This window comes from Lipomyces tetrasporus, assembly GCF_029532465.1.
Source record: "Lipomyces tetrasporus strain NRRL Y-64009 chromosome Unknown POJ06scaffold_1, whole genome shotgun sequence".
NCBI classification, from domain to species: Eukaryota; Fungi; Ascomycota; class Lipomycetes; order Lipomycetales; family Lipomycetaceae; genus Lipomyces; species Lipomyces tetrasporus.
This window is the reverse complement of record NW_026611596.1, coordinates 148,245-172,177: the sequence shown is the minus strand read 5'-3', so window position 1 is coordinate 172,177 and position 23,933 is coordinate 148,245. Positions and strand designations below refer to the sequence as shown.

The 23,933-nt window shown below is 47.0% G+C and overlaps 12 protein-coding genes across 12 annotated transcripts; 8 read left to right on the top strand and 4 right to left on the bottom strand.

The window, feature by feature from the left end:
- Positions 1–414: 414 nt before the first annotated feature.
- Positions 415–2,119, top strand: POJ06DRAFT_264272 (fungal-specific transcription factor domain-containing protein; the record flags this gene model as incomplete). Its single annotated transcript, XM_056188992.1, has 5 exons — positions 415–501; positions 570–825; positions 881–1,155; positions 1,205–1,326; positions 1,384–2,119. 5 exons carry the CDS (start codon positions 415–417, stop codon positions 2,117–2,119), a joined length of 1,476 nt encoding a protein of 491 aa, XP_056046894.1.
- A 1,060-nt stretch (positions 2,120–3,179) lies between these two features.
- On the bottom strand, positions 3,180–4,108 carry POJ06DRAFT_241889 (uncharacterized protein). The gene has a single exon (XM_056186163.1). It carries the CDS (start codon positions 3,913–3,915, stop codon positions 3,373–3,375), a length of 543 nt encoding a protein of 180 aa, XP_056046893.1. The 5' UTR covers positions 3,916–4,108; the 3' UTR covers positions 3,180–3,372.
- A 126-nt stretch (positions 4,109–4,234) lies between these two features.
- On the top strand, positions 4,235–5,260 carry POJ06DRAFT_293363 (putative FMN-binding domain-containing protein; the record flags this gene model as incomplete). Its single annotated transcript, XM_056190423.1, has 6 exons — positions 4,235–4,440; positions 4,487–4,602; positions 4,707–4,867; positions 4,888–5,062; positions 5,084–5,145; positions 5,207–5,260. The coding sequence occupies exons 1-6, from the start codon at positions 4,427–4,429 to the stop codon at positions 5,258–5,260; spliced, it is 582 nt and encodes a 193-aa protein (XP_056046892.1). The 5' UTR covers positions 4,235–4,426.
- Positions 5,261–8,239: 2,979 nt separating this feature from the next.
- Positions 8,240–8,600, top strand: POJ06DRAFT_241885 (uncharacterized protein; the record flags this gene model as incomplete). Its single annotated transcript, XM_056186162.1, has 1 exon — positions 8,240–8,600. A coding segment is annotated over exon 1 (229 nt), but the record flags the coding sequence as incomplete, so codon positions are not given.
- A 1,340-nt stretch (positions 8,601–9,940) lies between these two features.
- On the top strand, positions 9,941–11,117 carry POJ06DRAFT_284239 (uncharacterized protein; the record flags this gene model as incomplete). The annotated part of the gene is made up of 3 exons (XM_056190157.1): positions 9,941–10,194; positions 10,272–10,462; positions 10,611–11,117. 3 exons carry the CDS (start codon positions 9,941–9,943, stop codon positions 10,850–10,852), a joined length of 687 nt encoding a protein of 228 aa, XP_056046890.1. The 3' UTR covers positions 10,853–11,117.
- POJ06DRAFT_241880 (uncharacterized protein) lies at positions 10,787–11,440 on the bottom strand. The gene has a single exon (XM_056186161.1). The coding sequence runs from the start codon at positions 11,360–11,362 to the stop codon at positions 11,126–11,128; it is 237 nt and encodes a 78-aa protein (XP_056046889.1). The 5' UTR covers positions 11,363–11,440; the 3' UTR covers positions 10,787–11,125.
- A 1,312-nt stretch (positions 11,441–12,752) lies between these two features.
- On the top strand, positions 12,753–14,132 carry POJ06DRAFT_190445 (sterol regulatory element-binding protein ECM22; the record flags this gene model as incomplete). Its single annotated transcript, XM_056184798.1, has 1 exon — positions 12,753–14,132. One exon carries the CDS (start codon positions 12,753–12,755, stop codon positions 14,130–14,132), a length of 1,380 nt encoding a protein of 459 aa, XP_056046888.1.
- A 1,000-nt stretch (positions 14,133–15,132) lies between these two features.
- POJ06DRAFT_279230 (uncharacterized protein) lies at positions 15,133–16,055 on the top strand (the record flags this gene model as incomplete). The annotated part of the gene is made up of 2 exons (XM_056189795.1): positions 15,133–15,265; positions 15,289–16,055. 2 exons carry the CDS (start codon positions 15,133–15,135, stop codon positions 16,053–16,055), a joined length of 900 nt encoding a protein of 299 aa, XP_056046887.1.
- A 127-nt stretch (positions 16,056–16,182) lies between these two features.
- On the bottom strand, positions 16,183–16,895 carry POJ06DRAFT_975 (uncharacterized protein). The gene has a single exon (XM_056191838.1). It carries the CDS (start codon positions 16,724–16,726, stop codon positions 16,310–16,312), a length of 417 nt encoding a protein of 138 aa, XP_056046886.1. The 5' UTR covers positions 16,727–16,895; the 3' UTR covers positions 16,183–16,309.
- A 1,697-nt stretch (positions 16,896–18,592) lies between these two features.
- POJ06DRAFT_264265 (S-adenosyl-L-methionine-dependent methyltransferase) lies at positions 18,593–19,468 on the top strand (the record flags this gene model as incomplete). The annotated part of the gene is made up of 1 exon (XM_056188991.1): positions 18,593–19,468. One exon carries the CDS (start codon positions 18,593–18,595, stop codon positions 19,466–19,468), a length of 876 nt encoding a protein of 291 aa, XP_056046885.1.
- A 1,314-nt stretch (positions 19,469–20,782) lies between these two features.
- Positions 20,783–22,157, top strand: POJ06DRAFT_284235 (uncharacterized protein; the record flags this gene model as incomplete). Its single annotated transcript, XM_056190156.1, has 3 exons — positions 20,783–20,982; positions 21,042–21,630; positions 21,693–22,157. 3 exons carry the CDS (start codon positions 20,783–20,785, stop codon positions 21,900–21,902), a joined length of 999 nt encoding a protein of 332 aa, XP_056046884.1. The 3' UTR covers positions 21,903–22,157.
- Positions 22,158–22,888: 731 nt separating this feature from the next.
- On the bottom strand, positions 22,889–23,856 carry POJ06DRAFT_241866 (uncharacterized protein). The gene has a single exon (XM_056186160.1). The coding sequence runs from the start codon at positions 23,550–23,552 to the stop codon at positions 23,142–23,144; it is 411 nt and encodes a 136-aa protein (XP_056046883.1). The 5' UTR covers positions 23,553–23,856; the 3' UTR covers positions 22,889–23,141.
- Between the last annotated feature and the right edge of the window lie 77 nt (positions 23,857–23,933).

The following is a 23,933-nucleotide window of genomic DNA, read 5'->3' as shown; positions in this document are numbered from 1 at the left end:
ATCAGAGCAGGACAAGGAAGACTCATAGTCTGATCCATCAACACGACCATAGCTGTATTTGAGAACGACCTCGCTTGAGGATTACAGCTCATTGCGCGAGCCAATTTTGCTCGATAGATTGCAGGAGGTATTGTTGCAGGGTCAGATTTGTAATTCGAGTCTTCGGGGAGGATTACGATAATGGACCGCAACTGGGAAGTTGCAGTCATTCTCTTCCTCCGACCCAATCCGGGGTTGCCAGAAACGGCATAAGGTCCTCAATTAGGCATTGGTCCGAGCAAACAATTAAGTTCCTGGTGAGCCGCATCCCGAGCTTACCCGGACGTACGCAGGCTTACGGATAAAGATCAGCGATCATGACCGCTGACGACCATTGACCGCATCGGCTACTCGTTCTTGAATAAGTCTTACACGATGGAGAATGGCAAATCACAGAAGGCGGATCTGGTGTGGGTCGACGAGAGCAAGACATTGTTGCAGAATAAGCCCCAAACTAGCACAGTGAGTGTGACATCATGGTGTGTTTGAACGGCGGCCATAAGATAGATGACTGACAATCTGCTTCATAGGGCGGCTTGCATTTCATCAATAAAACTGTAAGCTCGCGTACGTCGACGACTGAAGAGCGAACGATTGTTCGCAAGCATGTAATGCGCGATTTCCGTCAAAAGCAGCTAAAATCCGCTGCAGGAAAAGCAAAAGGGTTGGAGAGTTCGGTTTCCCTGCGGACGTCTCCCAGCAGAACCATTGCAGCTGGCCGCATTGATCCATTTCGTACCATGGGATTCGAAGTGCGAGACTGTGCCGCAATATTACTAGAGTATTGTGAGTACTATGGCTGTTGCAGCTAGGACTGGCATCTAATTCGGTGTGCTGGTAGACAGGACTGGCGCGGTGAGAAGTATGATTCCCGTGTGGCCAAGCGCGACGTGGCTATCGTATGCCATGGAGGACGCAGCACTACTTTATGCAACGTTACTGCACGCCTCATTCTTCTTCTCTGCGTCAGGTATAGCGGAGGAGGAAATGATCATGCAAACGATCTTGCTTTACCGCGGCCAAACCATAAAGGCTCTCAACGGTCGATTAAGACTTGAAAAAGAACAGGTCAAAGATACGACTGTGGCAGCTGTTGCGTGCATGCTGACATACGAGGTGAGTCAAGTCTCGTTTTCTGGCGCCACGTCACACTGACGTCAGCAAGGTTTTGAATGGAGATTTATCCACGGCTGAAATCCACGTAAATGGATTGATGGAGCTGTTAAGAAGAAAAGGGGGCGTCAGCAGCGATGAAATGGGCGGCGTCCTGCACAAGCTGGTCTCATGGCAAGTTTCGTTCATAATTCATTATCTTGATTTATAGGCAGCTTACCATTCTTGAAGGTCGATACTCTGCAGCTCGATCGCACTGCAATCAAATCCGCAAGGACATCTTGTCCAAACAGATGAGCGACATATGTGGATCGGAGCGCAACCTAGACTATCTGGTGTGTGGAACACAACTGAGAACGAATTTTACGAAATCCCGGCACTCCAGAAGGATGTGGATACTGTCTTTTCGTACTTACCTCAGCTGTCTTCAATGAAACTTGAGTTTCAAAAAGCATCGGCTGGCACTCCAGAGGAAAGTCTGGTTTTTGCCGAGCGCATGAGTTTTGCTGAACAAGCAATTGCCCGGTTGCTATATGCTAGCTCTCAAATTGACCAGGACGATGCATATGGATCCCTAGCGCGGTCGTTCGGCCTGGCATCCACCATCTACCTTTACACCGTTCTCCGCGAGATCCCTGTCGGCCTATTCATCATCGGGAACCTCGTCGGCAGACTCAAAACGGCACTCGACGTCGATTTTGTCTATGGGCTTCCTCAATGGGCGAACAAATTGCTCTGGATACTCGTTGTCGGTAGTCTGGCTGCAATCGGGCGTCCAGAACAGTCGTGGTTTATTGGGCGGCTGTCCGCCTGGTGTGGCATATGCAGCACCGGTATAGAGGATGCGGTCGATATCGTTGTGAAAGAGAGCTGTTGGCCAGTAGCAAAATCGGCGATGCACTGGAACCAGCGACTGGCGGAATTGGTGTGTTTCGTGTCTGCCGAAATTAATTCAGCCGATAAGTAGCGGAGAACTACGACCCTGGCCTCTAGAGTATAACGACGGAGACTCGAGAGCACGGGATCGAGAAGAAGTGGACTAGACTAGAAGGCAAACTTGAATAAACCAATTATTATAAGAATACAACAAGGTTAGACGAGGGGCACAGAAGCAGTAAGTCGACAAGAACAGCCACGCAAGGCTCGGCAATGACGCGTGTTACCTGCGATTTGTTTACTCAGAGATTGCCTATCAACCGTCGCCAGATTGCGTCCTAACCCCATTCTGCGTTATCGGACCACGCTCATATATATTTTCAAGATCCACCGGAGAATTAATTTATCTGCGTACTTTAGCGGAGAACAGATCGAGATCCTCGAATGACGGATATTAGACATCGGACAACGACGGATGTTAGTTTAAGGTTTCTCTACTTTTAGCCGTCATCTATTAATAATATTAAGTCGTTCGATATCGTGGATACCTAGTATTCATCGTCCATATATGGCGCGACAGGATTCATCAGCTCCGCCCTCGACCCTCGTACCCGAGCAAACTGGTGCGACACCAGGTTCTCGGTCTCGCGCGATCGGATGCGGCGGCCGCGGCGCTCGTAGCCGCAAGAGCTGTGGCGCATAGCGGCTCACTCGCTGACCTTGCAGCCTGCGCCGTAGAGGAGCATTATCAGACTGCAGACAGGGTAATTCATGCTGCGTTTTTTCATGACTTTCAAAACTATTATGACGCCATCGAGACTGACTGGCGCGCTATCGATACGCTAGGCGAAGCAATTGCAGGATCCGACCGCCCTGACCTCCCCTTGGTTATCACTTCCGGGACGCTGTCGGCGCCATTCGATGAGGAACGCTGGTCGGCCCCGTCTCGCTCGTTACTACGGCTTGTCAATTCTTATCAAATCCTATTCAGCCCCCCTGAACACAGGTAATGTCTTCAGGAATTTTTAATGTTTGACGACTACAAATAAGATACTCGGGCAATGCAAGCATTTTTGTGGCACTTAGGGATATCTTTAATACTTAAACATTCTTGCATATGAAGCTATTTTAACTGAATATAAGGATAAGACTCTTGATGATTGTATATATTTTGGACAAATATAGTTAGATGTCTTAAGCTTATCTTCAGATCAGATTGAAGAAAGTACTAAAAAATAATTGGTTTAAATTAGATAAAACGAAGATTCTTGGCTTTTAAAAAACGAGAAGTCTATCAAGTTAAACATGCTTTTCTGGACTGCTCTCTCCGCTGCCTGACTCAGCTCAAGCATCCAGCCCTGCCGTCCTGTTACTCATGAAGACGACCTGACTCCTCTCTTGATCATGCACTTTCGCATCCAGCAACTCCTCATAGAATTTCACCGCATGTGGCGCATTCTTCGCCATAAACATAATACGTCTCAATCCCGACATTGCATCCGTAAGCTCCTTGACGCACTGAATCATCCATTTGCCCAGCCCTTTCCCCTGGTGCTCTGGAACCACGAACACATCCGTTAAAAAGGCGATCGTCGTATAGTCTGTCACTAGGCGGGCCATGCCGATTTGAGTAAAGTTGAAGGGAGATTGCAATGGCGCTACGGGGCTCTCCGATGATGGCAAGGGTTCCGGAGATTTGAGATACAGTCCCACGAGGCAAGAATTGTCCAACATGATTTTGAGGTTCTCCGAGGATACTGGTTTTGCCCAGTACATGATCGGATCGGCAAAAGAGTCTTGAATGAAGTCGTGGGAAAGGAGCTCTGGCTTCGTGGAGACCATGAAGGTTTGCTCGCCTAGCCTATAGTACCATTCTTTGGGCTCCATTGGACACGCTTTCCAGGGACACTAGGAATGTATCAAGAGGCAAATATGTCCAAACTCGAGTATTGGGGAGATTTAATGAGTGCGAGACTGGGGGGCTCATTGTCTACTTATAAGTTATATGAGCTACATTAGTCATTTTGATTGAAAAGGGCTATTTAGTTAAGGGTAGGGTTGTAACTGAACCAAATCGACGCTTGCTTCCCTCAACGTAGCGCCATCCCCTTAAAGACAATTAGCCACATTAGCCAATCGGCCCGTGTCAGTCAAACAATATATAGGGCAGTGTGACGCAAGTGCCGGTCAGAGACTGAGAGATTATCCTCAATTGCTGGATCTGATAACGCAAAATGGGCCTGCCAGGAGGGCGTGGCCATTATGACTCATCGCGACTCCAACAGCCCTACAGCTACATGTAGATAACACTGCCACGTCCGTTTGAAGACCGAGCATAGATCTAGCTTCAATCCTACAAGGCGACATCACCTCGTTGTCGGCTGCCAAAAACCTCGCCATGTACCTACATACGTACCACGCCTAGCTCAACCTTCCCGTTCTATGCCAATTCGTACAGGAACCCTTTGGGAATTCTCACTACTGCCATCAGATCCTCCTCTCATCCTTTACTTCAATCAAGTCATATACCGTGGATCTTGGACGTCAAGAGCAATGATAGTGAGACGGAATTAAGTAGACTCTGGGGATATATCGCAAGGCAACATCCACGGGCCAATGCCATCATCGAATCCCTCACACTGGAATCAACTAATGCTCCCAAAACTATCTCGAGGAAGAGGTGTTAGTAACTCTTCAACTGGTTCATCACTATGTAACTCCGAAGTTCTATACCGAAACAAAGCCCACAAGTGGAAAGGTCGTTCCAACTTGTGACTACTATTCGGCTGTGCAAGTCTACGGGGCTGCTAGGATCTACTTTGATACTCGCTCAAAGCAGGTCTCTGATTTCTCTCGTAGCAGCTGTCAGATCTCTCACTGCACGCAGAGAAGTCCATCATGGGCTATGGAGCAGTGGCTGGGCCTCGGCGCTGGGAGGTATCCGACGCTCCGATTTCTTATATCGATCTCCAGGAAAAGAATATAATCGGTGTAGAAGAACAAATCAAGTCTATGACTGGCAAATTCAAGATGAGTCAGTAAAAGATCAAGGGAGACCGCGATGGTGTCATTAAAAGCTTTGAGGGTTTGAATTCTGCAGCAGGAGCACAGGACCTTGTCAATTCGTCGACCAACAACGACCCACGCCTTGTTCTTGCATCTACAGTTCAGACTTTAGCAAGGTCGCCGCGGACCGCTTGCCTCCACATCGGGCTCACGATCACGCGATTGACCTGGCTCCGGGCCAGTCTCCGCCATTCTGCAAGGTCTACTCCATGTCCCAACGGGAACTTGAAGCTCTGAAGAACTATATCGACGAAAATTTGGCAAATAGGTTCATTCGACGATCCACGTCTCCTGCCGGCGCGCCTGTTCTTTTCGTCAGGAAAAAAGATGGGTCTCTTCGATTGTGTGTTGATTATCGTGGCCTCAATAGTATCACCACCAGGAATCGCTGCCCATTGCCGCTTATTTCGGAAACACTCGATTGATTGAACGGGTCTCTATTTTTCACCAAGCTAGACCTTCGTGGCGCTTACAATCTCGTCCGTATTCGAGCTGGTCACGAATGGATGACCGCATTTCGAACTCGATATGGGTTGTTTGAGTACTTAGTTATGCCTTTTGGTTTAACTAACGCGCCCGCAACATTTCAACAATTTATTAACGACGTCTTGAGACAGTATTTGGATGTATTTTGTTGTTGTGTATTTGGATGATATTTTGATTTTCCGTCGTTCGAGAGAAGAACATATCGAACATGTGCGTTGCGTTCTATCTTGTTTAAGAGAAGAAGGGTTGGTTGCGAAATTGGAGAAATGTGAATTCTTTGCCCAGGGAGACCGAGTTTTTGGGGTACATTGTTTCTTCGGAGGGAATTTGTATGGATTCGAAAAAGGTGGATACAATCACCAATTGGCCGACTCCACGCTCCGTCCGCGATGTTCAATCATTTTTGGGATTCGCCAATTTTTACCGTCGCTTCATCAAGGGCTACTCGCAGCTTGCAGCTCCCTTATTCAACATTTCGAAACCACGTTCTCCTGGACTTCAGCCTGCCAATCTGCGTTCGACTCCCTTCGTTTAGCCTTTACTTTCGCGCCGATTCTCGTCCACTTCGATCCCACTCGTCGCTGTATCGTCGAGACTGACGCGTCCGATTTCGCCGTTGGTGCGGTCCTGTCCCAGCCTGACGCTTCCAATGTACTTCACCCGGTCGCCTTTTATTCCAATTGCTTGCCATCGTCAAAGCTTTCTCGGAGTGGCGCCAGTACCTTGAAGGCTCCGCTCATCAGGTTCATGTCCTCACTGATCATAAGAATTTAGAGTATTTTAAGTCCAAGCAGCTTCTTAATCGTCGTCAAGCCCGCTGGTCGGAATTCTTATCCCGTTTCGACTTCATGATGTCGTTTCGTCCCGGTCGTCAGTGTGCTAAGCCCGACGCGCTGACTCGGCGTCCCGGAGACCGCTCTTCCGAGGGGGGTGACCATGAGAACCATCAGACTCAAGTCCTGCTCAGGCCAGAAATTTTCCTGTCCACAGTGGTCGTTCAGCCGCAAGACACTGCTTTTATAACGCATCTTCGGAAATCATTGTCGACCGATGCAGATGCTCGAGATATCATGCATGGATTATGCACCGGACAACAGATGTCGCGTCGTTTTGCCTTAGGCGATTACGAAATTGACGATCAAGGCCTTCTGTCATAGCAAGGACTACTCTACATTCCGGAAAATAACGAAATCCGCCTGGCTATCCTGCGCTCCTGCCACGATGACCCTATCGCTGGCCACCCAGGTCGTGGGAAGACATTCGAGCTAGTGTCAGGCAATTACCACTGGCCAGGAATGCGTCAATACATCAGTCGTTATGTCGCTAACTGTGAGATGTGCTCACGCATCAAGCCAGTTCGTCATACACCGTTTGGCCACTTGTGTCAGGACCCTAGTGGTGGCGGTCACTATACTATGCGCAGTGGGCCATAATCAATTCTAAGATTGATTATCGTGGTCTTTTGGCCAAGTTGGTACCGCCCCAGCGCGAGGCCCTAAGATTCGTAGGAACTCACCCACTAGATCCTTACAACTTGCAACCGCTTTCAGTTCCGTATCGACCTTGGTCGGATCTTTCAATGGACTTCATTGTCTGTCTTCCAGAATCCGGAAATTCCAACGCCATCCTTGTTGTGGTGGACCGGATGTCTAAAATGGCACATTTTATCAGCGTTTCCGACTCAGTTAACTCCGAGGATCTAGCCCGTTTGTTCCGCGACAATATCTGGCGTCTCCATGGCTTCCCGAATACGATTGTGTCCGATCGCGGCCCTGTTTTCACTTCTCAGTGGTGGCGTGCTCTATGTCGCCTACTCAAGGTCAAGCCGAACTTGAGTACCGCTTTCCATCCGCAATCAGATGGCCAGACAGAACGTGTCAATTCGATAATCGAGAGCTATCTAAGAGCCTACATTAATTATCAGCAGGGTAATTGGGTGGATTGGCTACCAGTGGCTGAATTCTGCTACAACAATCATCAGTCGGCAACCACTGGGGTGTCTCCATTTTTCTTCAATTATGGGTATCATCCTCGTCTGGATTTCCGTGTGCGCTTAGCCAAGAACGGGCCCGTCTCCTCGGACGTCACTTCAAGTTTCGTCGAACGGCTACAGCGCTTACATGAAGAGCTCAGGGCAGAAATTCTATATGCGCAGGCTGGGCAAGAAGAAGCGTATAATCGTCGGCGACTTCCAGCACCCAAGTTCAAGACCGGAGACGAAGTATGGCTCCTTCGACGTCACATTCGCACTAATAGGCCATCCGACAAACTAGATTACAAGCGATTGGGAAAGTTTCGTATTCTTGACAAGGTTGGACGTCACGCTTTTCGGTTAGAACTTCCGAAATCAATGAGAGTACACACGGTGTTTCACCTATCTCTACTAGAGCCTACCACGTCAGAAGACCCTATCCCTGGTCAGATTGCGGACCCGCCGCCCCCAGTCATTGTTGATGAGGACTTAGAATACGAAGTCGAGCGCATCTTGGATTCCCGAATCCGTCGAGGTCGAAAGTTACAATATTTAGTTAAATGGGTCGGTTATCATGATCCCACGTGGCAGCCCGCAGACGACCTTGCACATGCTCCAGACCTTGTTGCTGAATTTCATGCAGAACGCCCCGATCGTCCGAAGGCTCGCTAGAAGCCAACCCGGAGTGTTGGCCGTGAAGGGGGGAGGTTCCTGTAATGGACAGTGCCGCGCTTGCGGTGTGCGGCGTGCGGCGTGCGGGGGAGCGGCGAGGGAGATCGTGTTGGGGGGGCTGGGTTGTTGGTTGGTGCCCCTCGTCGGGTGGTGTGTTCTTTGTTGCTCTCTTGCTCGTACGTTGTTGTCTTGGTTTTGTTGGTCTCTTGCTTGCGTTGCGCGTTTGTTGTCTTTGGGTTTGCGTGCTTTTGCGTGTGTTCTACGTGTACATAGGTTAGTAGACGCCTGACAGAGCATAAAAGGAGGGGTTTGTCCTCGCTGTCAGGTCAAGCACGAAGTCTTGTATTCTTGCAATAAATTTGTTTATTCAAGTTTGCATTCTAGTCCAGTCAGTCACTCCTCGATTATGTGCTCTCGAGTCTTCCCGTTACAATTCTTCTTTTAGGAGGATCAGCTCATATGTCATACGTAATTGTGAGACAATCTCATAAGAAAATTGCTCATGTGTCATACGACAACCCTTGATGAAGTAACGTGAGCAGGACTATAACGTCAAGTTTCTCGTTGGGTACGGGCTATTATCCTTAGTAACGATAATACCTTTGATCGTACCTGAGTGACGTGTGCATAAGCAATATTTAGCTTTGGTGGCTGAGCTCATAAGACCACTTCCGCACTTCGCACTCTTAGTATCAACTCTCATGACGTGTCCTTCTCCTTTTAGTATTACTCCATATAATTTAGCATGAACTTTATAGCTTACACATTTTATTTAGCTTATTCTGAAGTTATAGTTGCTTTTTCAACACTTGGCCTATAATGGGAGTGATCATGAATTTTCTACCGTCAATGAGATACAACAAAGAAAATCTTCTGCTGTTTGGTACAATCCAGGGTCCAAAGATGCCAAGAGATATCTTCTCTTTCCTCGGTCCCCTGTTACAGGAAATGAAGACGTTCTCGGCGCAGGGCGTCCAGATATGGAACGACAACAGGGGTTGCGTATCTACGGTGAAAGTCCATCCATGTCTTGTCACTGGAGATCAGGCCGCAATAGCAAAGTTGATGTGTCTCAAGGGCCACAACGCCAAAAGACCGTGTCGGTTGTGTTTTATCGAAGGCGTTGTAGCTCCAAATAAGCAGAACTATTTTCCCTTCCTGTCCGTGCCTCTTGATGCTCAGGGAACACGGTGCCTCAACATGCGCACTGATATGAAGGAGGATATTGAATGATGCCACAGACTGCACGACGCAGGCATGTACAAGAGTTTAGGTATCTCTGGCCGCTCGACGTTGGTTGATGTGCCAACATTATACTGGCCAGATTCCTTTCCTGTGGACGTTATGCATCTTATTTTGGAAGGAATCGTGCCGCGGACATTTGACATATGGGTCGAGGCAGGTAAGAAGACGAAGAATGGTTTGGAACACCCTGGAAAGCCACCTGTGGAGGACTTGGCCGGCATAGGCACAGATATTAGAAGGTGCGCTCCTGCAGTTCCAACAGCGTTAGCGCGTTGCCGAGAAGACGTCTACGTGCATTGCCGATCTTACCGGGCACAGAATTGGTTTGACTTTTACAATTGTTTGTTCACCCACTCCTCGACGGAAGGGGAAGAATTACAGGACGAGAACTTGGCAAATGCCATTCTGCTCAACGAACAAGCGAATCTGTTGCGGTGGATTAACCCAGATCAGTGCCTGACCTGGGAAGCAATGCTCATGCAAAAGAAATTAGGTCCTTCAGTCGCCACATTTTCTGATCAAGTAAAACGTGGGCCAGTGTTTGCGAGTGAGCAGGTGGCTGCCGTGATAGACTACATTTCTAGTCAGTCTGGGTCAACAGTGGATCGTGAGCTAGTCAGACAGGCTCTGAGGGAGTCAGTTGAATTTAGAAAGTACTGTTCTAATAGCGAGGATATCGTCAGCTCATCTCTCGAATCCTTTGCGTCACAAGGTAGAAGCCGCCGGTATGTGCGCTGTCTAAATGACAAACTGCAGCGGTTCTTCGGTGAGATCGATCGCTTTTTGTCCGTACAATGGCAAGGGAGGACTCAACATCTTGCTCTGAGAATATCTGCTATTTTGAGGAATCTGGCCTCTTAGGGCGCGTTCAAGAGTTGAGAGATAGGACCGCATGCCTGATGTGCATCCCTGTCTCCGAAATCGAGTGCAGTATTGGTATAATTGCGAACATGTTTACTAATAAGGAATATATTTTAGACGGTAATTTGATCCGTACGGAGACGAATCGTGTAATTTGCTTTGATGGTCTGGCACCTGTTAATTGTTTGGTTTTCGGGCTTGCTTTCTGTTGAAGTAGTCCTCTGATTAATATATAGCTAGTGACCATATGATAGTAATAGCAACGCTACGTGTAATGTAGTCAGAAGATCGAGGCAATGCACAGATAGATTGCTTTCCGCTCGCTTGAGATTCGACAGCTCTGTTTCTGTTGATGTTAGGGGTGGATACGATTTGCGATTAATCGTTATTCGTATTCGTAAAGTCCAATACGATTACTATACGAGTCTATGTAAAACTTTACGATTAACTATACGAGCGCTGAGGTTTGTTACTCGCAAAAAATCGTATAGTCATGCACGTGACTTTCATTATCTGCTCTGAAATGCACACGTAGAGGACAAACAAATAAATAGAAATAAATAGCACAAAATTACCATTCAGCTGCTCTTGAAAAGTGATCTGCAAGTAAAATAAGCTTTCTCATGGTTCCTGACTCCATGGAATGCCGTCTCTCTGGCGGCTGCCATTCTCGGCATCTTTGTGGGCCCTCCACGACCTTAGCAGCCAGGTTTCAGGATCAGGACGACATATTGGTTGTAGATGTTGATCTCGCAGAGTCCTTGATTGACCACTTCTGACAGTGTTTGCAAGCTATTAGCTGATCATTCCGAAGCTTCTTCGACCTCTTTGGCCTCCACAGTTGGCTAACCCACGAGTGCGTAGAGAGATATTGGAGTCTGTCCGAATCGGTGAGGATTCGAGATCGTGGATTTCCTCAGTTAACCCTGTAGAGGATGACTTAGAGGCAATCTGGCTGATAGAATCCTCGGGTTCCAGATCAACAGAGCTCTCAATGCTCGACTGGGCCGTGTCTGGCAAGATATTCTCCATCGGCTCATCTCAACCGTGACCATCATTCAATAATAAATAATCAACCGCTTGCTTTCGGCGGGGTCGCGTCGGAGGATCCATATTTCTAAGTTGTCAAGCGCGCGGCAAATGATCGAGATAGTACGTTCGTATTATATTTGTAAGACAGTCAGGGTAAATTTCCTCACGCCATACTTAAATAGAAATACGATTACTATAGTTACGATTACTATACGATTTTGTGGTAGACTATACGATTACTTTACGATCAGGTTCTCGGTTTTGCGATTAACTTTACGAATAATATAAAATTTTGACGGTACCGTAATCGTATCCACCCCTAGTTGATGTAGAGAAACTACCACAAGTGCCTCCTATATATTGTCTTCCTTAGAGCGAGTCACTCTACAGCGCTCTCATAGCCGCCAACTCTTAGAGACTCGCTATGACGGACCGAACAAATGACTCACAATTAGAGATTCGCTGAGTGACTATGTTAGCGTGCTTATTAGAGAGAGCCTCGACATTTGCCAGAGCGCCTCACGGCCAGCGAGTGGCTTACCCGGTTTTGCGTAGTGAGGTTGGGAATATTTCTTATAGGGTGGTTATTCCAGCCGCCACAGTTATGGTCGATATACTCGACAGTCCCCTATTTACAGATTAGTCTGCTGTGTGATAACTAAGCAATTGAAAACTTGGCGTATGAAAAAAGTAGGTTGAAAATTTCTATGCGTTTTCAAAATACTGAAAAATGGTTGGCCAATACGTAATTGCACCATCATCACTACGTTTGACCTGGCTTAAACCTCCCTATTTATCCACCTTTCGAGGAGGTGGCCAAATTAGGTCGTGGACAAAAGCCACCCCGAATAAAGATGACTGACAGTGACAGTCCAGGATCGCAATCTCAACAAATTCATATATAAAGTAAACCTAAGAAGTAATTATATTAAATAATATTGATATACCAGTATATATACAGCTTCATAGATCTGAAATATTATAGGAACCCTTTCGTATTGAAAATTACAATAATTACTAGCGTATTTCTTAATATCTTAATATATTTATACATAAAATTATACTATATTCTATATATAAGCTTTTATATATATATTATTTAATATATATATATTTTTAGGCCCACTTTATATACAAATTTGTTGAGATACCGGGGGGTAAAAATGGCTATTTTGTATGGGAATTACAAGTGTTCAGTTTACCCGGGTGTTCAGTTTACTCGGGAAATACGTTAGTGGTCTATCTTGTAGATGATTAGTTACCTACACGTGATGTGGCGGGAGGTTGGCCCACCGTCTCCAACAGCCAGTTACTTTCAAATCCGACCCCATTTCTGGTCTCCAATGCCACTATTGAATGCAAAGAACTATACAGAAAGGCAACAGTCCATATGTCCTTCCCCGGTTTACGATTCAAGCAAGTGATAGTTAGCTCGTCTGGACACGCGAGCACGCAGCAGGAGCAAGAATCCTCACGGCGGAGTAAGAGCAAATTCGGCTGTCGAGACTGCAAGGCAAAGCGGGTTAAATGCGATGGGGCCTATCCGACCTGCATGCGGTGCCAGCGTCAAGGCCTTGTCTGTTTGTCATACCCACGATTGACACAGTGGCAAGTTGAGACGCCGTGGCTCTCACTGCAACCTAACAAACTTGTTAATCGAAGACTACTACGGTATTGGCTGGAGAAAGTCAGCCAAACGCTGGTCATAGATCCTGAAAATAACCCATTTTCATTTCCTGCTCTGGAATATATTGCCCAATCATCCGCACTCCTCCATGCTATCCAGTCGCTCAGTGCCAGCCACGAGCAGTATTTCCCGGCCAACACCCCCGTTATCGCCCTTGAGGAACGCGGCAAAGCCATATCCTGCCTTCGGAAAGAGATGGACCAAAGCCATCACACCCCTCACGCATTCTTTCTGACTGTTATGTTGCTGGCTCTGGCGCAAGGTGCGGATTCTGACACGAAAGACTATGGCAAGCAGCATTTATTTGCGGCCCGGGCCTTGATCAACAGTATGCTCCAGGGCACGTCTGCGTTGACGAATAATGAGCCTGTATTCCGGCTCTGCCTGGGAATGTATCTTTACTGGGACATGTGCAGTTCATTCCTAGTAGACTCCTGGGAGCCACAGGGGCTCAACTTATTTAACATATCCATTGCAGTCCACAGGATGGGAGACTGGCATCATCCAATGTACGGAACATGTACCGGACTAGTCTTTATCATAGCAAATGTCGGACGGTACTGCCGACAGATCCTCGACTCGCCACAGAACCGCAACCTCATGCAAGAAGCCGTGTTGGAAGACCAACTTACTACCTGGAAGACAAGCCCCCAAAATCCCGGCCTAGGCCACTTATACGAAGCGTTCCGCAACCACGGTCTTATTTTCCTTTACCGAGCCCGTGCGCATGCGCAAAGTAGTCATCTCACGGATCCAGATTCGTCTGAAGCGCAAGAGTCCTTGATCCAACAATACGCCGAAGAAACAGTCGGCCATCTGATGCAAATCCCTGCAACCTCATATTACCTTAATTTCCAATCTCTCCCTCTTCTCGCAGCCGGGTCCGAATTGACGGAATCGAATAACTTTCTGCGCGATCAAGTCCGCGACAGACTTCGAGCCATCTACTCTTTGAATCGTCTTCCTGCAAATCTGCTGGCCCTTCAACTTCTCGAAGAGCTCTGGGATGCCCGAGACAGCGGTAACCCGTCATTCTGGCTACCGCACATGCTACAGCAGGATTGGCGGTTACTTCTAGGATGAGGTTTTATTTTGTCAAATATATGCTGCTAGTGTCAGCGGACAGTTTAGAAAGCAACATTGGAAAGCTTCCAGGAAGGCGAGTCCCCATGAAGTGGTCCATAATCAAGAAAGTTTGCCGATACTGTGGTGCTTCTTCTGAATGCGTGTGTGGTGAATATATGGTTTGGTCTAACACGAAAACAGTCGGCTAAAGAGTTAAGTCATTGTCTCAGCCTCCTTTGCCTTGTCGGGGTCTATGTACCTCATGCCTTATTCTCAGGCTTCCACACTCATATCAGGCACCAATCCAAGCGTGGCGGCCGACACAATATATCAAAGCAATACGGAATCATCACAGCCTCATTTGATCTATATGCAGTAATAATGCCTGCCCGCTGTCCTCACAGTTCAATAGTATACACCTCCTCGCCACATGCCAGTCAAGCCAACTACAAACAGCCCAGGACGCAATGCCTCCATCCCTCTGACAAAAGTTAGTTTCACTATCTTCAACCCAATTGGCTGCTAATCCAGAACAGACCCATTCCATGGTAGGCTTATTCGGGCGTTAGTGTAGTTGTCGACATAATAAGCCCCCGGTTGAGTCCGCTCAAAAAACTAGCTTTTTTAGGCCTAGTTTCTAGTCGTTAGTTGTACTGCCCCGCTCCAAGTCTCCAACTGTTGGAGTGGGTCAGTTCAAACTAGATGACTAATTGAGTTGAAGCGAAGTTGTAGTAGGGGGCTGCTCTCAGAGGTGGTCAAGGCCTTCTAGCCAATCAGAGCGCCGGAAAGGGCTCCACTTGTTGTGTTGTGGCCCACCTGGCCTTCCTCTTTCGGCTGCATCGCGAGTCCTGGAGCCTGGAGAGGACATGCATGACCTGACCAAGATATAGCAACAATAAATGTATTAATAATGATGACAACTCATATATATTCGAATAGTATTTCTCCTTCCACGTTTCTGGGACTAACAGCACAACTTACGCTCTCCTAGTCTTGACTTGCATAAATCTCGGAAGCCATGAAAATTGCTCTCGTAGGTGCTGGTGAAGTTGGCCTTTGCCTCGCCACAGAATTTTGCAAGTCCGGGGATGAAGTTGTTGTTTTGACCAGTACGGTAAAATCGAGCTTCGAGCACCTGAAAGCTGAGATCCGTCTCACCGATTACGCCGTCGAGATTTAAAGAGGAAGCTCGATGACTGCGACGCGGTTGTCTCGACCCTCAGCGGCCCCGACGAGTTTTACATTTCCGCGCACTCCAATATCCTCGAGGCATGCAGTCAATCGCGCAGGTGCAAACACTTCATCCCGTCCGAATGGAACATCAATCTTGACGATTTCCCGGATCAGCCAATGTTTAGTGCCGCCACGCACGAGGTTGTTCGCAACAAGCTACGATCACAGCATGGCGTCAAGTGGACGATGATCTGTCACGGCTGGTTTATGGAATACATCTTGCCCGAGGAGAAGAACCCACTTCGCGAGATCGGACTCGCATGGGCGATGAACCATAGCACTAAGGTTTTCGACATGTATGCTGATGGCTTGCAGAAGGTCACTTTGACATCTACTGCAGACACAGCACGAGCGGTGCTAGCTGTGTTACGGAACAGCATCAACACCGGCGCTGATTTATCGCCAATTACTCACCTGGCTGGGCAGACTTTGACCTACAGACAGCTTTTCCAGTTGATCAAAGCACGCGACCCGGCCTGGAAGTCTAACCTGGTGACCTTTTCGGAGGTCCTTGGTGACATTTACGAAGGTCTCAAGGCGAATGACCCCGGTGTAGCCGTCCACCAGATGAGGATCCTTGGATTTACGAATGCGAATCACAACCCCAAGGGGAAGGCTTTGGAATGGGGAACTGGAGTCCTCCAAGGGTTGCGCGCCACTACTGTTGAGGAGTTCCTGGACCAGGCCGAAGCTGGCAAAGGCAAGTGAAGTAATTTTGATACACAAATTGGATGTCGTATGTAGTCGTGAAGAGAACTTCTTCCTAATTACTCATACTTGAGTAAATCATTGTTATGGCACGTCCTTGGTCTCGTATCTGTAAAATTGAGCTTGTGCGCCATGTGGTTGACAAAGCCCAAGACATCCCGCAGTTTTGATGGCTGGGTGGAATCCATGGACATCTCCCTTGGTTCCAGGTTATTCTGCAGAACCAGGAAACCCTTACAGTTGTACTATTTGCGCTACCAGTGACTACATTGCCTTGTAGTTGGCATATTGCTCGATAGATGTTCATAAGCAGTTGTGTCCAATAGTTGGCTATCTTGTAAGTCTTCTTCATATTCTAAATTTGAGGATGTTATCACCCAAAACCGTGAGCCTACTACGTCTGTACAGTAACTCAACTGTACATCGGTAGATCCCCTGCTATAGTTCAACTCTCTTATCTCATAAGGCTGAACTATCAACTCGTAGTTGCTCGACAACGTGTAGTTATATCTACCATCGCACGATTCTATGCATTCTAACATAGCATATAACGCTTGGGAATTAGTAAGGTTATTGTAGTTACCCACCACCGCGTACGCATGATGTATACTAATAACAACTAATACTAGCAATGCTGGTATAGTTAATTGATAGTTCCTAACACCATACATATTGTCTCTCAGTTTGATTCACTCTTAAGCTGATAGAACAGGGTTATATAAAGAGCTTAGCTAGGAGAAGAGTGTTCTGTAAAAAAAAAAGCGGCCCTATAGCTTTTCGTGAATCGGTATAGAGCTCTAACGTGAGATGGTGAACGTTAGAAGTTCAAAACCATTTCGGCCGCAAGGCCGCATCAGTCACTTATAAGAGCGAGTCGGAAAACTGTTATCCTGATGGCGCCGGCAAAAGCTTTTCGATTTCAGAAGTAGACGGACTGAGCAAATTCCTATTGGTCCGAGGTAGCTACCACCAATAGCCATCAAGATATGAGGTAAAATGCTCTTCCGGAGTTCCCAAGTTTGCCCGGAACTCGCCCATTAACTTATTTCTGAGTTGTGCACGTCTTATTTGCGCATCATATTTGGCGGATATGCTGCGAAAGTGCGTATTGCGCTTGGTGGATACCAACCGGGAAGGGTATACGGATTATCCGCCATCTGTAACCGAAAGGTGTAAGGCAATTTTTGTACATGGGCGCAGCAGCGACTTCTATCGATTGTTCGAATTCTACTCAGTCTTACCAGAAAACAGAAGGGGTATGAAACATACATATTACAGTTATCTCGTTCACAAGTTGGCTAAATATATTAATGTCATGTTATAGTTAACAATATTTTTGACATTGCATATACAGAAAGCGGGTAAATTCGGATGATTGCTCCACTAGAAATTTTTTTTGTTCCAGATGTGTGCCATCCAACCTGGACAGTAGGGCGGACCCTGATCTTCTGATGTTAATTTAGGATAATTCAGACGTCGCATCTGAGGCTCGGAATTGCAAGAGTTGGTTCAATGGTCTAGCCAAAAATGACATGAACGTTGATTTGTGGCATGCTTTCGTACATGATACCGGTACGTAGCTCCGCGATTGAATCAGTTGCTGTCGTATGACGAGCCGTGAAGCACATGGTGCCTTCTCTCGCAAGACTTATTTTTCGTGTTCATAAAAGTTCAGTGATTTTATCGTTTAATACCGTAACCAATGATAGTTGGAATCGTCGGATTTGGACTCAGGCTTTGTATACGGAAAGTCCCTCAAATTATTAACTGTGGCGCGTATCCTGTCTACAAACTCTGCTGCACATGTACAACGCCACAATTTCGAGGCATTATTTAGAGACAAGCGCGTTTTGAACTACAACGCAGCTTTTAATACTGTTTCTAATGTATCCAGTATTTGTCTCGAGCTATCTTGTCTTCTCTAAAAATCCAACGTCCCTCAAAGTCGAGCGTTCTATCACAGTCGGCTACGCATTAGAGGCTCTGCAAAGCGTGTTTTTCATTACCGGCGCGAAGGAATTCATCGGCTCCGCCCTTACCCACGCTAATTGGTGCGGGACACGAGGTTCTTGGTCTCGTGCGGTCGGTACGAGTCCGTCCACAGGCACAAGTTCGCGTCCAACTCGTTCACGTTCACAAGAAGCTCCCCGCTGTCAGAGGTAACGTCCTTCGTCTCTCTCCACTTTAACGATGTTCCAATAAGCCACTGGGATTTTGGAAGCAGAGAGTTCATTGTGTTGGTATATATATATCACAAAGAAAGACTGCAGTGTTCGTCTCCAGCAGCACTCAAACTTAAGTCATTGTGAAGTTCACGGACGAAGAATCACGGGCTCAGATGCGGGGAAAGTGTTTGTCCGGCCCGACGTGCGCATAGTCGCACCAGACAAGCATCAAGTCTGCTAAGAAACTCAGGCAAGCGAGCGTGTCGCCAGTCCCCCCCCAAATTGTAACCGCCGATGGGGTTTATATACCACCATCGCTGCTGGGTTTTGCGATGTGAACCTGAATACGCATTCTTTACCTTATATAGCTCGATGCCTTCGTCCGATCAAGAAGCACTCATCAATCCAAATCGATCACTACAGGATTACTATGCCTCTCTCGAATCTAGGATAGGCTATAGGCTCGTACTAGGCGGTACACGTCACTTTGGTTATTACGACGTGGATACCTATTGGCCGTTCCCTATCGATGAAGCGCTAAGAGCAATGGAAGATCGCCTCTTCGACTCACTCGGACTAGGAAGCGGTGCCAAAGTGCTTGACGCTGGATGTGGAGTCGGTCATGTTGCCATTCATATGGCCCGGAGAGGTCTACGCGTTCAAGGCATTGATGTGGTCAACCGCCACCTTCACAGGGCACAACGCAATATCAAGGCGCAAGGGCTCGAAGGCACGGTCACAGTACGCAAAATGGATTATCACCACCTGGACGGCTTCGACGATGAATCTTTCGACGGCGTATACACAATGGAAACTTTTGTCCATGCCACAGATCCTGAAGCAGCAGCAAGGGAATTCTTCCGCGTGCTAAAGCCCGGAGGATCGATTGCTCTGTACGAGTATGACCATGTGGACCTCAATGTCGTACCCATCAAGGTTATGACATATATGAAGGAACTCAACAAGTATGCAGCTATGCCGGCGCTGGAGCAGTTTGGCCCAGGGGAGATACAACGCATACTAGAGCATGTCGGGTTTCAAGAAGTCGTGGTGAAGGATTTTACGATCAATGTCACGCCTATGTTGCGGCTCTTTTTCGTTATGGCATATGTTCCTTATCTGTTTGTAAGGCTGCTAGGGCTTGAAGCTTGGTTTGTGAACACTGTGTCTGGAGTTCTAGGTTATCGACAAAGACATCTCGGCAGATACGTCGCGGTCTCAGGTCGAAAGCCTTCCGACGGTCGCTAAGGGAAGAATACTCAGTGAGCTAGCGTTGCAATTATGATATACCGCATGTTGTTGAGAAGACGTCAATATAATCACAAGCAGAAATTGAATGAAATCTGAAATCGGATTACGTCGAGAGCTAGTTTAATTTTCGTAGCCTTTGGCTGGATCATTGTCGGATAAGTCTACGTGACTGATTGGAAATGAAGTTGCATATAGGTATCAAAACACGTAAAAGTAACAGCCCACAATCATGTGCCATAGCGTAGGTTTTATTCAAGACACATGGGTACCTGACACGCCGAAGACTATACGCCAACTACAACGTCAATCAGAGAAAATTAAAAAAAAATTTAAGCAGAGTAAGCCCGCCAAGTCAAACGGATCAGATAAAGAAGTGCGCGGAACCAGCACTATATCAGGCCGCGATTTTAACTGATCAACTTACACAAATGCAGGGCAATGTAGAACGCCAAAAGAGAAAGCGCCAAACTACTAGATCATTTATTACTTCTAATAATATTTTGAACCGGAACAGAAGGGCAACGTCGTACACCACATCATGAACAAGTTGTCCAAGGTGAAGATAGCGGGAGGGCAGCCGTAGAATTAGAAACTCGTGCTATCAGACGATGTAGCCGTTGTAACCAAAGCGGACTGCGGACATGCCCATGTATATGCAAAGAGCTTTTATACAAAATAAATTTTTATTATTATAAAATGTTATATATCGTCGCTGTGGATTTGCAATTTAGAAAAGTAAAGCTGATGGTGAGTTTTTGCTATCCACTCGCTTGCCGATCACGTGAAAGTTTAATGACTAAACAATTCCGTATTTTAGTTTCGTAACTTACAATTAACGTTTGGCACAGATATTGTTTGCCCACTGCCTCCTGTGGTCTATAATACTGGCATTCTGGACAATATCTGCTTATTACTCGCAGATATTGGATGCCAAAAGTCCCGCTGAATCACTGACTAAGGGACTGGCTGTGACAAATTAAACCATGATTGACGGTTTAATCAACAGCACAACCAGTTTACTCGGCTGCGAGACAAACATTTTGCTACTTCCCCTTTTTACTTAAGAAGGGTGGACGTTTCGCTCTCACATTGTTAACTGATTCGGAAATGGACGCGGCAATGTCAGGAACGTCGCGATCTCCTACGGTTATACTTCGCGTGCAAGATCGACAACCGCGTTGAACAGCACCACACCCAGATCGACAACTGTGAACAAAAGTCCTTCGCCTGTGAGTTGATCGATCAGATGAGCACCAGGGAAAGTATTTTAAGCTTGCGTGTTCGCCGGAATCTACTTCATCGACAACGGATATGTCGAGCGCGATGTCAGTTGCGCTCTCAAAGGACAAGTCGCCAGGGCCAGACGAGAACTGGATCTCGGAGTTTGACAAGGCGCTCAACCTTTTGAAGAGCAATGCGCCGGAGCAGTGGTTGGATATTCAGATGCCTTATTCCCAGTATTTGAAATTAGAGGAAAGCTGGTCAAATATAAAGTCTGACACCTATAAGGGGTATTATCCTACAAGACGCGTTTGTTTCCAGATACTTGCTGATGATTTCGACATTGTAGCTACCCCCGCTTGTCATACAATAGTGTCACTGAGACAGTGACTGTGGTGACGGCACCAAGAAACCTGCATGAAGTTGCGGCTTCTGAGCTTAGATTCCAAATCATGAGAAGTATTCGGGAGTACCTCTCTCATCACAGCCCCGAAAGCTTGGGCAGAATTGTGGATGCTGGATCTAGCGATGTACGAGGATCTGGCGGTGGCTATGAGCATAGCGTGAAACAGGCAGACGGACTATTCCAATATATAGGTCCTGGTGCCGGCCCTGCGACGGTCGCATTTGAGGTTGGGTTCAGTCAGAACTATGATTCCCTTCTCGGTAACAAGGACATGTGGATCCAAGGCTGTCATGCTAAAGCCTGTGTATTGATATGCCTTAATGAGTCTCCACGATTTCGAAATCCTAGTGGCCCCTTTGAGGATATCGGAGACGTTGGAGCAGAAAAGCAAGCTATGAATCGGCATGCCAATGCAACTGTACCCTTGAACGGCTCATACTTCCCACAGATCCGCTACCGCGATCACGTTTGGGCCGGAGGTGTGACAGAAGCATTCATTGAAGTCTGGCGAGCCGATGGCCATGAGAAATTCGTGAGTGATAGAATATTGCATCATATTGTGGAGGCTAGCTGCTCACAGAAATGTTATTGTAGCCGCTGATAGAAGACAGGAGGCCCCATCACAATCTTACGACAACACTTGGCCTTCATGTCAGTGACTTTTTCGAGGATGATGCGTGGCAAGCCCTCGGAATCGAGGATTTAAACATCCCTTTTGATGGCACTCTCTACTTAACTCTGCTTGAGAGCGGAATGGTTAAACTGGCAGAAGGGAGGTTTGCAGATTTCATTACAACGCCATAATTCCTGAATTTTTGCGTTGTGCTTCTCATTGCGTTGTTGCTTTGTCGCTCTTGTTCTCCTCGTTGCTTTGTTGATCTGTTCTTGTCGTTGCTTTGTGGCATTGATCTCGTTTTTAATATATCTACGTACAATCAACGTCCCTTTGTCTCTAGCATATTCCTTATTAGAGTCTAGTGTACCCCTGACTCTGGTACCTACTTAGCGCACCATCGTTCCTCAGGCGTTGGCGGTTATGAGGCTGAAAATAAAGCAAAATGTCGGTCTGATTGTCTAATGGCTAGCAGTCTCAGATCCAGAATTGTTAGGCGTTGGCGTCACGATTTGCGCCCTATTCCAATTGGATTGATTTACTCCGTAGTCACTGTGAAAGTCAGTGTTCCTGACATAGCCAGTGTAGCAGACTGATAAACTAAGTATTGTCGTCACTCAGGACATCACTTTGACACACTTGGTACCGCACAAAAAATCCCGAGTACGTCAACATGACGCACCGGGTAAAAAATAAAGTGACTGAGTGCGTCAAAGCATATAACTTGGTGCTAAATTTGTTTCTGTAGGGTTGTGGAATATGCAAACATTGGGCTATGACGATGGTGAACTATAGAGCAAAGAGGACAGAGTGTGATGGGGAGGATTGCTCTGAAGTTATACTGCCCAACCTTGAAGACGGTGAACAAGAAATGTCCACGCATCGAAGACGGTCCAAGTTTCGAACAGCAAGGAGGTTTGAGATTATGGACGTCACGTCTGAAGTGATACGGGATTATCACCATTTTCTCCGTCTGGTGAAGTTCAGCATGCATTCATCTACCGGGAAACCGCAACTCTTCCAAATCAACCGGACAGAAGAGAAAAGCGAGATGAAGAGGCTGTGAGCCAGCAAGTCGCGGTCAGCGCGGATAGGACGCAACATTTGGGTTTGCAGAACCCAAAGGACTTGTCAACAAGCGGGGAGTTGTTTCTCGGAGTCACAAGGAATTCCTCTCATCCAAAGTGAAGTACATTGTTGGTCCAATATCGTACAAATTTCTCCTTCTTTGGTAACAGCTCATCTGACAGGTAACCCATAAGCGGCGGCTTAGATTCATAACGATTTCGGAGCTCAGCCATGGCTTCGTTGAATGACTCCTCTGTCTGGGCGTTGACAATGGATGCCAAAATTTCAAGAACTCGTCCCATTGTTCACCGACGTGCTCTGTAACCTGATTTCTTGATAAGGTAGGTCGGACAATAAGAGCTTCAGCTCGAAATATGTTTGGCATGAAGCTGGACATTCTTTGTGATCAATGTCTCGATGAATTTCGCTGTTGATGTGCCTTTCTGAGTATAATCATACGATCGATTGTAGACATCTCTGCTCAGCAAGGACAATCCGTGTGTAGTGTTTAGCACTGACGCAATTGCGTTAATTGATGCAGTAGAGTGCTGGACAAGGTGAGCATGGTTTCTCTGGGCGCGGCGGTCAAGGGTCGGTTCTTCCGGATAAGCTCTTGGATTAATACCTTCAAGCTGGTGTCCATCATGCTGGTCCACCAGCTGTGTAATAAGCCATGTATCATTGAGCTGCTTCTTGAAGCGCACCATCCAGGGACAGTCACAAAGCATGTTTCGTGCATCTTTTAGACGAGTGACGCCGTACTGCGTAGTCATTCGTACTTCCCTTTGTCAATGGAAGATTTCTGGTGTTCAAGGGCTTCTTGGCACATTTGCACAAAAGCAACAGTGTCTTTTCTTTGTCTTTGACGACACCATTTTTCACTGCGAAATTGTGATGGATCGCATACGCGTTGACAAATTGTCTAGCATGGTCTACCGATTCCAATACCATGCCAACACACAAAATGGTGTGGTTATTGACTGCGGGCGTAGGCAAGAAATCTACTGCTGGATCCATGTCTAGTGTCGCTGTGGGCAGCAGAATGATGCGATGATAATTGATGTTCAAGATATGGCCAAACGCGTCTTCACATTGAACGCGTTGTTTACTTAGAAGCTATTTACGCGCTCCTCGGATTTAATGCAGCTTTAGGT

Bases quoted from the DNA above. Each gene is read 5' to 3' on its own strand.
- POJ06DRAFT_241880 (XM_056186161.1), bottom strand. From the start codon at position 11,362: ATGGAGAATATCTTGCCAGACACGGCCCAGTCGAGCATTGAGAGCTCT.
- POJ06DRAFT_975 (XM_056191838.1), bottom strand. From the start codon at position 16,726: ATGTATGGTGTTAGGAACTATCAATTAACTATACCAGCATTGCTAGTA.
- POJ06DRAFT_241866 (XM_056186160.1), bottom strand. From the start codon at position 23,552: ATGACTACGCAGTACGGCGTCACTCGTCTAAAAGATGCACGAAACATG.
- POJ06DRAFT_241889 (XM_056186163.1), bottom strand. From the start codon at position 3,915: ATGGAGCCCAAAGAATGGTACTATAGGCTAGGCGAGCAAACCTTCATG.